This window comes from Narcine bancroftii, chromosome 11, assembly GCF_036971445.1.
Source record: "Narcine bancroftii isolate sNarBan1 chromosome 11, sNarBan1.hap1, whole genome shotgun sequence".
In the NCBI taxonomy this organism is placed as follows: domain Eukaryota; kingdom Metazoa; phylum Chordata; class Chondrichthyes; order Torpediniformes; family Narcinidae; genus Narcine; species Narcine bancroftii.
The window spans coordinates 7,558,469-7,571,430 of NC_091479.1; the positions used below are offsets into that span (position 1 = coordinate 7,558,469).

Genomic DNA, 12,962 nt, shown 5'->3' on the forward strand with positions numbered 1-12,962 from the left:
CTGAATCTTATTTTATTGGAATGAATCTCTGGAAAGTGTCATTTAATTACACATGAAAACAATGTTTCCCTGGACCAGAGGTGAAGAGAAATGTGGTGAAGATTATTTCATCAGGAGGAAGAAGCTATCAGGAGGGCCAAGTCACCTGTTGGTGAAAACACTGCAAGATAATTTTCATTCATTTCGGGATATTAGTGTAATAAAACAGGAATGTAACATAGCACGAAATTGCCTTCAGTCTGCCACAAGGCAGGCAAAAATTCACCATTAGCGTTGTCCGGTGCCCCTTACACTCAGAGAAAGAGAAGCAAAGTGTCTGTGTATTTGCCTCCAGGGCTCCCACGGCCGCCCAGACCCCAGTTTAGTTCAAATCCTCAGCAGCTGGAGCCCAGATCCAAACCTCCGACCCGATCAGCGCCCAGGGCCCTTCAGGAGGCCTCCTTGCCCTCAGCATCCTCTCGAATCCCAGTTCCAAATGATCCCGTCTCCAGAAGCCGACATCCTGGTGTGAGTTCCCATACCTGACAGTCTTCAAAAAGGTGGTAGTGAATAAGATGGTTTGGTTCAACTAAGTGGTGAGGTCATTACTATGGCAGATGATTGGAATTGTCACATAAAGGTCAGGCTCGGTGGGGATGACACATTTCTCTCCTGAAGGGCCCTCATGTCGGAGGTTTGGATCTGGGCTCCAGCTGCTGAGGATTTGAACTAAACTGGGGTCTGGGTTGGCTGCAATGAACTGAATTTAAGTTATTCAGTGATTGTGTTGGGATTTGAACAACTCCAGAGCAAGAGTCCAGGTTTTGGATACAATTTCACCACAGCACGTACTATCAGAATGTATCCTTTGTAATTCCATCTCACTTATTTCTGAAGAGTTGTTCAGAATGTTAAATTTGTGGACTTAGGAAAGAGAAATGTTTGAGTAAAGTTTTCAAATATAAACCAAGTTAACTGTTCTCTACGGGTAAAGGCACAAATATCAAGACAAAAAGCAGAGTTGATGGATAGGGAGAAGTCTGAGGCTTTGTAACACCACAGGTAGACGTGATGTAGACTCAATGGGAGAAAAGGCGATTGAGACTTTCTGTCAGGCCAGTGCACCCAAGAATTCATGGACTGAATCACAGCAAGATGTCATTAAATCAAGTCATCCGATTGTTCAAGTACAGCTTGACAATACAGTGTTCTCTGGTCCTCAGTCCAAAATACACAGACACACAACCAGACAGACAATATATATGCAAGACAAATATTTCACCCATATCAATAAATAAATGGATATGAGAGTCTTGGAGGGTTAATGTGAGCAGTTCATCATTCTTACTCCCTGTGGGAAGAAGCTGTTCCTCAGCCTGGTGGTACTGGCTCTGATCCTCCTGAATCACTTTCCCAATGGGAGCAGCTGAAAGATGCTGTGTTCAGGGTGGAAGGGGTCCTCAGTGATTTTGCGAGCCCTCTTCAGACAATGATCCCGGTAGATCACATCGATGGTGGGGAGAGAGAATCCAGTGATCCTCTCTACCACTCCTATGGTCCTATGGATTGATCTCTGATCCATTTCTCTGCCGCAGCTATACCCACACTGTGATGCAACTGGCCAGGATGCTCTCGACAGAGCTCCTGTAGATGGTTGACATGATGGTGGCCGGTAGCCTTTCCCGTTTCAGTCTCCATAGGAGGTGCAGTCACTGTTGCACCTTCCTGACAAATGACAAGATGTTGTGTGTCCACGATAGGTCACTAGTTGGAGGGACTCCACTGCAACACATGGATAAATTAATGAAGCTTATTGTCAAATGCTCAGGTACAATGTGCAGATACATTGAAAGTCTTACCTGCTGCACCTGCAGTTTATGTAAAAAACAGAAACACAATTAAGAAAAAATAAGACGCCACAAAGGTAAATGGGAAATAAAATAATAATGAATATTCATAGAACAATTACAGCATGGAAACAGGCCATCTTGGCCCTTCTAGTCTGCACTGAACTGTCCACTCCTCTAGACCCACCTACCTCCACCCTACCCATAACCCTCCATTCCCTCCCATCCATATACATATCCAATTTTTCCTTAAATGACAAAATTGACCCTGCCGCCACTACTTCTCCCAGAAGCTCATTCCACACAGCTGAGTGAAAAAGTTCACCCTCATGTTACTTCCAAACTTTTGCCCATTAACTCTTAACTTATAACCTTTTGTTTCAGTCTTTCCTACCCTTAAAGAGCTTATCCACATCGACTCTTATCTATCCCCTTCATAATCTTAAATACCTCTATCAAACCCCTCCTCAACCTTCTACGCTCCAAGGAATAAAGACCTAATTTGCTGAATCTTTCTTTGTAATCTAGATTCTGAAACCCAGGTAACATTTTTGTTAATCTTCTCTGCACTCTCTCGAGGTTGTTGATAACCTTCCTATAATTCGGTGACCAGAACTGCACACTGTTTTCTAAATTTGGCCTCACCAATGCCTTGAACAGTCTCAACATCACTTTCCAGCTCCTCTATTCTATGCTTTGATTTATAAAGACCAGCATACTAAAAGCCTTCTTCACCACCGCACCGTCCACAGTGTATGTACCAATTGTACAGATACCTTGTAGACTTGTGGTGGTTTTCCTGGATCCATGATCGAGAGAAGAGGTAGAAAATCTTGTGAAATGGGGTGAGAGTCTCAATGTGGACAAAATGAAGGAGTTATTGTGGACTTCAGGAGGACCAGGAACAATCATCCTCCACTACACATCAACTCTGTAGCAGAGATAAAGGAGAGCACCAAGTTCCTTGGAGTTCACTTAACTAGTGACCTATTGTGGACACAACAGTGACTGAACTTCCTGAGAAGATTGAAGTGGGCAAGGCTACCTGCCACCATCATGTCAACCTTCTATAGGAGCTCTATCAAGAGCTTCCTTGCTGGGTGAATGACAGTGTGGTCTGGTTGCTGCAGAGAAATGGATCAGAGGTCAATCCACAGGAAGAGTGGCAGAGAAGATCACTGGGGTCACTGTTTCCCCCCCCCCCCAATCGACATGATCTACTGAGATTGTTGTCTGAAGAGGGAGTGAAAAAATCATGGAGGACCCCTTCCATCCTGCATACAGCATCTTTCAGCTGCTCCAGTTGGGGAAGAGATCCAGGAGGATCAGAGCCAGCACCACCAGGTTGAGGAATAGCTTCTTCCCACAGGCAGTGAGAATGCTGAACGACCAATGGAACTGCCCACACTAATCACCCGAGACTCTCATATCCATGAAACAATATTTATTTATTTGTATAGATTAAATACTTGTCCTGCGTGTGTATTGTTTGTCTGTGTGTTTGTTGTCTGGTTGTGTGTCTGTGTGTTTTGCACCAAGAACCGGAGAGCGCTGCTTCATTGGGTTGTACTGTGCAATCAGATGACAATAAACTTGACTTGGCTGTGGAAGTGGAGGGTAGGGGTTTAAGTGGGTAAAGAGGCATCTGAGGGTTAACCTTCTGCTCAGAGGGTGGTTGTTATCAGGAACGAGCCGGTGGAGGGAACTGCAGAGACATTTGACCTATCATGGATTGGAAGGGCCTGCAAGTGAGACTTGGCCAGAATGCCAATGGGGCCAGTACAGAATCAATGGGCCAAAGGGCCTGTATGGCCAGAGTTTGGGTGAGCACTCCTTCCCTCCATCTGACGTCACCAGCTGCGGGTCACATGGACTTGGCACCCTTAGTCCCGCCCCTTCGTTGAGTGACAGGCATCTCCTTTTATGGTAGCAGCTCGCCGGTCTCTTCATCTGACGTCATCAGCCCGCGACGGCGGGCAGGTCTTGGGAAGGGAAACGCGGTCCCGGTGACCGACGCGGGATGTCGGGGACGGTGAGGGTCGGGGGGGGGACGGTGAGGGTCGGGGGGGGGACGGTGAGGGTCGGGGGGGGGACGGTGAGGGTCGGGGGGGGGACGGTGAGGGTCGGGGGGGGGACGGTGAGGGTCGGGGGGGGACGGTGAGGGTCGGGGGGGGGACGGTGAGGGTCGGGGGGGGACGGTGAGGGTCGGGGGGGGGACGGTGAGGGTCGGGGGGGGGACGGTGAGGGTCGGGGGGGGGACGGTGAGGGTCGGGGGGGGACGGTGAGGGTCGGGGGGGGACGGTGAGGGTCGGGGGGGGACGGTGAGGGTGGGGGGGGGACGGTGAGGGTGGGGGGGGAGGACGGTGAGGGTCGGGGGGGACGGTGAGGGTCGGGGGGGGGACGGTGAGGGTCGGGGGGGGGACGGTGAGGGTCGGGGGGGGGACGGTGAGGGTCGGGGGGGGGACGGTGAGGGTCGGGGGGGGGACGGTGAGGGTCGGGGGGGGGGGACGGTGAGGGTCGGGGGGGGGACGGTGAGGGTCGGGGGGGGACGGTGAGGGTCAGGGGGGGGGGGACGGTGAGGGTCGGGGGGACGGTGAGGGTCGGGGGGGGACGGTGAGGTTCGGGGGGGGGACGGTGAGGGTCGGGGGGGGGACGGTGAGGGTCGGGGGGGGGACGGTGAGGGTCGGGGGGGGGACGGTGAGGGTCGGGGGGGGGACGGTGAGGGTCGGGGGGGGACGGTGAGGGTCGGGGGGGGACGGTGAGGGTGGGGGGGGGACGGTGAGGGTGGGGGGGGAGGACGGTGAGGGTCGGGGGGGACGGTGAGGGTCGGGGGGGGGACGGTGAGGGTCGGGGGGGGGACGGTGAGGGTCGGGGGGGGGACGGTGAGGGTCGGGGGGGGGACGGTGAGGGTCGGGGGGGGGACGGTGAGGGTCGGGGGGGGGGACGGTGAGGGTCGGGGGGGGGACGGTGAGGGTCGGGGGGGGACGGTGAGGGTCAGGGGGGGGGGGACGGTGAGGGTCGGGGGGACGGTGAGGGTCGGGGGGGGACGGTGAGGTTCGGGGGGGACGGTGAGGGTCGTGTGTCAGGGACGGTGAGGGACCCAGACCCATTGGGGGGGGTGAAGAGGGATTGGGGGGAAGTGGGGGACGGTAAGGAGACAGGTGGTGATGGGGATGGTTAGGGGGTGGGGAACAGGGGGACAGTGAGGAGATGGATGGGGATGGGAGACGATGATAGTCGGGGAGAGGAGGGGGTACAGGGCTGGGGAAGGGTTGGTGAATAGGGCTCTTGGGGATGAGGTGGCTCCCAGCGAGAGAAAAGGGATGGGTGGGTTAAAGAGAGTGGCCTGGGGACAGGCTACTGTCCCTGATCTCCATTAGATATGATTAGAAATAGGCTGTTCAGCCTATTGAGTCTGCCCCACCATTTAATCATGAGCTGATCCATTTCCCCACTGCCCGGCTTTCTCCCCATAACTTTTCATGCCCTGGCTAATCCAGAACCTATCAATCTCCCCCTTAAATACACCCAATGACCCGGCCTACACAACTGCTTGTGGCAACAAATTCCACAGATTCACCCCCCTCTGGCTGAAGAAATTTGATGCATCTCTGTTCTAAGTGTTTTTTCCATTCTTTGGCTTGGCTTCGCGGACGAAGATTTATGGAGGGGGTAAAAAGTCCACGTCAGCTGCAGGCTCGTTTGTGGCTGACCAGTCCGATGCGGGACAGGCAGACACGATTGCAGCGGTTGCAAGGGAAAATTGGTTGGTTGGGGTTGGGTGTTGGGTTTTTCCTCCTTTGCCTTTTGTCAGTGAGGTAGGCTCTGCGGTCTTCTTCAAAGGAGGCTGCTGCCCGCCAAACTGTGAGGCGCCAAGATGCACGGTTTGAGGCGTTATCAGCCCACTGGCGGTGGTCAATGTGGCAGGCACCAAGAGATTTCTTTAGGCAGTCCTTGTACCTTTTCTTTGGTGCACCTCTGTCACGGTGGCCAGTGGAGAGCTCGCCATATAATACTATCTTGGGAAGGCGATGGTCCTCCATTCTGGAGACGTGACCCATCCAGCGCAGCTGGATCTTCAGCAGCGTGGACTCGATGCTGTCGACCTCTGCCATCTCGAGTACCTCGACGTTAGGGGTGTGAGCGCTCCAATGGATGTTGAGGATGGAGCGGAGACAACGCTGGTGGAAGCGTTCTAGGAGCCGTAGGTGGTGCCGGTAGAGGACCCATGATTCGGAGCCGAACAGGAGTGTGGGTATGACAACGGCTCTGTATACGCTTATCTTTGTGAGGTTTTTCAGTTGGTTGTTTTTCCAGACTCTTTTGTGTAGTCTTCCAAAGGCGCTATTTGCCTTGGCGAGTCTGTTGTCTATCTCATTGTCGATCCTTGCATCTGATGAAATGGTGCAGCCGAGATAGGTAAACTGGTTGACCGTTTTGAGTTTTGTGTGCCCGATGGAGATGTGGGGGGGCTGGTAGTCATGGTGGGGAGCTGGCTGATGGAGGACCTCAGTTTTCTTCAGGCTGACTTCCAGGCCAAACATTTTGGCAGTTTCCGCAAAGCAGGACGTCAAGCGCTGAAGAGCTGGCTCTGAATGGGCAACTAAAGCGGCATCATCTGCAAAGAGTAGTTCACGGACAAGTTTCTCTTGTGTCTTGGTGTGAGCTTGCAGGCGCCTCAGATTGAAGAGACTGCCATCCGTGCGGTACCGGATGTAAACAGCGTCTTCATTGTTGGGGTCTTTCATGGCTTGGTTCAGCATCATGCTGAAGAAGATTGAAAAGAGGGTTGGTGCGAGAACACAGCCTTGCTTCACGCCATTGTTAATGGAGAAGGGTTCAGAGAGCTCATTGCTGTATCTGACCCGACCTTGTTGGTTTTCGTGCAGTTGGATAATCATGTTGAGGAACTTTGGGGGACATCCGATGCGCTCTAGTATTTGCCAAAGCCCTTTCCTGCTCACGGTGTCGAAGGCTTTGGTGAGGTCAACAAAGGTGATGTAGAGTCCTTTGTTTTGTTCTCTGCACTTTTCTTGGAGCTGTCTGAGGGCAAAGACCATGTCAGTGGTTCCTCTGTTTGCGCGAAAGCCGCACTGTGATTCTGGGAGAATATTCTCAGCGACACTAGGTATTATTCTATTTAGTAGAATCCTAGCGAAGTGTACGCCCTTACCATATAACCATTTACGGAGCGGAAACAGGCCATGTTGGCCTTTCGAGTCCGCACCGGTTCACTGATTTTATGCGCCCTCTTCAGGCAATGGTCCCGGTAGATCTTCATTCAGTAACGATGGATGAATTCAATGCAGGTGGAATCAGTCGTAGAAATTCTCTGGCTTATCTATGCTATATTTCTAGAAAAAAATGCTGGTCCTTCAATCCTGAAATTGTGCCCTCTTGTCCGAGACTCTCCCACCATGCAAAACAGCCTTTCTACATCTGCTCTTGTCCATGCCTTTCAATATTCAAAGTGTTTCAATGAGATCCTCCTCATTCTTTTAAATTCCAACAAATGCAGGCCAAGAGCTGTCAAGCGCACCTGAAATGATAACCTTTTATTCCTGGAATCATCCTCGTGAATCTTCTCTGAACCCTCTCCAATGCTAGCACTTCCTTTCTCGAATGAGGGGCCGAAAATTGTTCACAATACTTCATGAGGTCTCATCAGTGCTTGACAAAGCTTCCACATCACATCCCTGCTCTTAAAATCTATTCCTTATGAACTGAACGCCAGCATTGCATTGGCCGCCTTCACTATCAACTCAACCTGCAAGTTTACCTTTAGGCTGTCCTGCACGATGACTCCCAGGTCCCTTTGCACCTGGGTATTTTCAAATTTCTACCATTTAGAAAATAGTCTGCCCATTTATTTTTTCCTACCAAAGTGCTCGACCGTACAGTTTCCGACATTGTACTTCATTTGCCACTTCCCCGCCCATTCTCCTAGTCCGTTTAAGCCTCTGTGTTTCCTCAATACTGCCTGCCCATCTACATACCTTTGTAACATCTGAAAACTTGGCTATTCATCCCCTCTCTCCCTGCACTGTTTTCTTTCAGTACTATGTAAGGGGTGACTAGTTGGGCTGTTTATAAAATAAATTGCCTCACTACGTCTCGGAAATGTGTGCTCGCTTGATGTGAAGAGGTGTCTAGGCTTGGGTAGCAGCTAGGTGCAAGTGATGAGACCTTTACCCAGAGGTGTAGATCCATGGGATGTTGGTCTGATTCCTTGGCTGAGTTAATTTGTGGGTTCAAGTCTAACTCCGTGAATTTTTAATGTTTTAAAATTTTGGACATGGAGCACAGAAACAGGCCCTTCTGGTCCTTGTAGCCCAAATACTCCAATTAACCTACAAAACATTTGGAAGGTAGGAAGAAACCAGAGCAGCCGGAGGAAACCCACGCAGACGTGGGGAGAACATACAAGCACTTTACAGCTGGTACAGGATTCAAGACCCAGTCCCATTCGCTGGTGCTGCTCATGGCCCACTGGCTAATCACAGCATTTTGTCAGAATCCGAGTCAGGTTTTATTGTCATGCATCATAAAATTTGTTGTTTTGAGGAAGCAGTGAAGTGTAGAACAAGGTGCAAAATGCTACAAATTACAATTTTGTAAACACGAGATTTCAAAAAGTGATGCAAAAAGAAAAGAGAAAAAATGCGATTGTATCCATCGTTCATTGTCTGTTCTGATACCTGATGATGGAGGGGGAAGAAGTTGTTTTTGTAACATTGAGTGTGTTTCTTCAGGGTCCTGTACTTCCTTCCTATTGGCATCAGTGAGAAAAGGGCATGCTTGGCTGTGCCTTTATTTCCTGTCTCACTCGTAAAACACTCCTGGGGTAGAATTAGCATGTCTCACAAGGGCACAAGTAATAGGAGCAGGAGCCCGTCATTCAATGTGATCAGGGGAGATCTGATGATGGGCTCATTTCCACCGACCTGCCTTTTCTCCATATCCCTTAATTCCCCAACTATGTATAAATCGATCCACCCTTGCCTTAAATATATTTACTGAGGTCAACTCCACTGCTTCAATGGGCGGTGAACTCCACAGATTCACCCCCCTCTGGGGAAAAGTAGTTCCTCCTCATCTCCATCCTAAATCTACTCCCCTGAATCTTGAGGCTTTGTCCCCTAGTTCTGGTCTCCCCAGCAATGGAAACAACTTACTTATCTCTGCCTTCCATAATTTTTGATAAGATCCCCTCTCATTCTTCTATATTCTAGTGAGTGTCGGCAGGAGTATGACTCACGTACTTATTTTGGAAAACTTTCCTCTACTTTTTCTGCCTAAGGTTCATGGTTTTGTTCGAAGGCGGGAGAACAGTTGATGATGGACCCTTGAGGAGCAGGATTGAAACTGATGTTCTCATCCATTTCTTGTCCCAGGCCAGTGTGGCACGTTTGCGGGAGGATGGGAATGCACATTTTAAATTGGGAGACTATGAGACGGCCCTGTCCTGCTACACACAAGCAATTGAGCTTTCGCCAGAGTTGGCCGAACTCACAGTCCTGCGTCGCAACAGAGCAGCTTGCTACCTCAAGCTGGTGAGTTCAGTATAAAATGATCTGATAGCGTGAATGACCTTTCCTTAAAGAGAGTGAATTGAATAATTTTATCGGGAATGATTCTCTAAATTGTTTAGCTTTTGTGGGCACCATACATGATTTTCCTGATTTAGTTTTCTCTCTCATTGATTATTAGGAACAGTATTCAAAAGCTGAGGCTGATGCTTCTAAAGGTAAGTGAGGAAAATACATTTTGTGCTGTGTCTTGCAGTTCCCCCGGTGCCACGTTCACCTAGTCATTCCCAAATGTTTTCCTGTGCAGGACTGAAATGTTCTACTCTGTCGGGTGAATATAAAATCCCTTCGATCTGTCAAAGCAGGGAGATTCCACCCCCACAATAGTTAAATGACCTCCAAGGAACTTGGTCCTCTCCACTACAGAGTTGGTGTGTAGTGGAGGGTGGTCATTCCTGATTCTCCTGACGTCCAAGATCATCTCCTTCGTCTTGTCCACGTTGAGACTCGGGTTGTTCCTCTCAAGCCAAATCACGAGATTTTATACAGTGCGACTCATCGTTGTTGCTGATGAGGCCGACGACTTTGTGTCATCTGCAAACTTGATGACACTGTTGGAGCTGGATCTAACGATGCAGTCGTGGGCCAGTCACGTGAGCAAGCAGGAGGTAATAGGTGGCTAAGTGAGGGGAAGTGGAGAGGAAGGTTACGTGGCTGTAGAAATGAGTCTGGGTGAGTCCATGGTTGGTGGAGCGGATTTCCTTGATTAAGAATCCCGACCTGCTGAGTCCCTCCAGCTTCTGACAGAGCAGTTCTCCCACCCCATCCCATCGATATGGAGAAGCTGATTCCTCCCCCCCAATTCAGCCAAGTGGCGTGAATAGGTGGCAACGCACTTAGTGTCAGCCAACTCTGATCATCTTCAAGAAAGGAGACGTCAAATGTTAAGACAGTAGTTTATGAGCCTCCAAATTGACAAACAAATTTCCACCACTACTCTCTGGCATCTCCCATCCAACCATTGTTGAATTCATTTCACTACTTCAACATTAATACCTAATGCTTGAACCTTCCTAACTAACCTCTTATGCGGAACCTTGGCAAAGGTCTAATTAAAGTCCATATAGACAACATTCACGGCCTTCCCCTCATCAACCTCCTTAGTAACCTCCTCGAAACTCTAAGATTTGTTGAACGTGATCTACCACGTACAAAACCATGTTGACTACTCCTAATCAATCCCTGTTTTGATTGTATGTTCTCTCACTAAGAACACTTTCCATAAACTTAGGGTTAGATGTAAGACTCACAGGCCTATAATTACCTGGTTTACTTTTGGAGCCTTTTTAAAACAGTGGATCAATGTGAGCCACCCTCCAATCGTCCGGCACCTCCCACGTGGCCAGTGACATTTTAATATTTCTGTCAGAACCCCCACTATTTGTAAACTAAACTCCCTCAGAGTCCTAGGGAATATCTTGTCAGGACCTGGAGATTTATCCCCCTTGATCCTCTTTAAAATAGCCAGTACTTCCTCCTCATTAATCTATATATTATGCATGACCTCACTACCAGATTTCCTTACTTCACCTGACCCAATATCCCTTTCCTTAGTGAATACTGAAAAAAAAAACATTTAAAATTTCCCCCATCTCTTTTGACTCCTCACGGAGCCGACCCCTCTGATCCTCAAGGGGCCTAATTTTATCCCTCATTGTTCTTTTATTTTTAATGTAGCTGTAGAAACCCTTTGGGTTTATTTTTTACCTCGTATCTCCTTTTAGCCTTTCTAAATTCTTTAAGATTTTTTTTGCACTTTTTGTATTCCTCAAGCACCTTGTTTATTCCCTGCTGTCTGTACCTGTGGTTCACATCCCTCTTCCTCCGAGCCAAATTCCCAATATCCTTTGAAAACCAAGTCTCCCTATATTTTCAAACTTGCCTTTAATCCTCCCAGGGACAGACAGACAGACTCTGTACTCTCAAAATTCCCCTTTTGAATATCCTTCATTATCTGCTACATCCTTCCCTGAAAATAAATTCTCCCAATCCACACCCTCAATCCTTTCACATCTCTTCGAAATTTGCCTTATTCCAATCAAGAATCTCAACCTTAGGCCCAGCCCTTATCCTTCTCCGTTATTAACCTAAAACCGATAGTATTATGATCCCTAGACCCAAAGTGTTTCCCAACACAAACCTCTGCCACCTGACCTCTCTCATTCCCTAATAGGAGATCCAATACAGTCCCCTCTCTGTTCAGTTCTTTGATGTATTGATTTAGAAAACTTTCCTGAACACATTTGACAAACTCCAACCCATCCAACCCTTTTATAGTCAATGTGTGGAAAATTAAAATCTCCCATAATCACCACCTTATGTTTATTACACATATATGCTATCTCCTTACAAATTTGCTTCTCTAATGCCCTCAGCCCATTAGGTGGTCGATAATACACCCCCATGAGCGTTTCCATGCCTTTCCTATTCCTCAATTCCAGCCAAATTGCCTCACGGGATGAGCCTTCCAATCTATCCTGCCATAGCCCTGCTGGAATGTTTTCTCGAACAAGCAATGTGACGCCTCCACCGTTTATCCCCCTGTTATATCACACCCAAAGCACCGGAATCCTGGAATATTTAGCTGCCAATCATGCCGCTCCTGCAACTAACTCGATGCACATCTGATTAAATAAGTATAACCTGATGAAACCGCGTTCTCTGGTCCTCGGTAAGACACTACAAATGCATAACATACTTTCAGACAGCGATACATCGACACTGATCTTATCTCCAAATATTGAAATAAGTATTGATGTTAAATAAATAGTTGAGTCACGGAGGGTTAGCAGTTCATCAGTTGTTCAGCATTCTCAATCCCCGTGGGAAGAAGCTGCTCCTCAGCCTGGTGGTGCTGGCTCTGATCTTCCTGCATGTGTTCCCCGACAGGAGCAGCTGAAAGATGCTGTGTGCAGGGTGGAAGGGATTTTCAATGGTTTAGTGAGCCCTCTTCAAGCAAGCATCGATGATGGGGGGGGGGGGGAGAAACCCCCAGTGATCTTCTCCGCTGCTGTTATGGTCCCCTGCGTGACCTGCTATTCACTGAGATGCAGCCAGCCAGGATGCTCTCTGGTTGACGTGATGGTGGCCGGTAGCCTTGCTTGCTTCATTCTTTTCAGGAAGTGCAGTTGCTGTTGTGCCTTCCAGACAAGTGAGATGTGTCCGAGAAACTTGGTGCTTTCAATTCTCCACTAGCGAACTATGTGTAGTGGAGGGTGGTCGACCTGCTGCTCTTGAATGACATCTCTTCAGGCTTGATTTACTCAATCTCTTATTTGTTATTCAAGTTGTTTAAATTCTTGCCTGTCGACCTGCATTTCCTCGGCTGTAATGGTTGTCCCTCTCTTCTCAGTCATTGAGGCTGACGGCAAAGATGTGAAGGCTCTTTTCCGCAGGAGTCAGGCCTTACAGGAGCTGGGAAGACTGGATCAAGCATTTGCTGATATCCAGAGGTGTGCTGTCCTGGAACCCAAAAGCAGAGTCTTCCAGGAATCCCTGAGGAAGATAGCAGCAACGATCCAGGAGAAGGTGAGGGGAAGATGGAAAG

The 12,962-nt window shown here is 49.0% G+C and overlaps 1 protein-coding gene across 1 annotated transcript in view; it reads left to right on the top strand.

Annotated features, from left to right (window-relative positions):
- The first annotated feature begins 3,767 nt into the window (after window positions 1-3,767).
- Window positions 3,768-12,962, top strand: part of LOC138745428 (protein unc-45 homolog A-like) — a 45,558-nt gene continuing 36,363 nt past the window's right edge. The window contains exons 1-4 of the mRNA XM_069902437.1: window positions 3,768-3,858; window positions 9,221-9,379; window positions 9,537-9,573; window positions 12,768-12,943. Of these exons, the coding sequence (XP_069758538.1) occupies window positions 3,847-3,858; window positions 9,221-9,379; window positions 9,537-9,573; window positions 12,768-12,943 (384 nt within the window). The 5' untranslated portion in view covers window positions 3,768-3,846. The remainder of the gene's footprint in view (window positions 3,859-9,220; window positions 9,380-9,536; window positions 9,574-12,767; window positions 12,944-12,962) is intronic.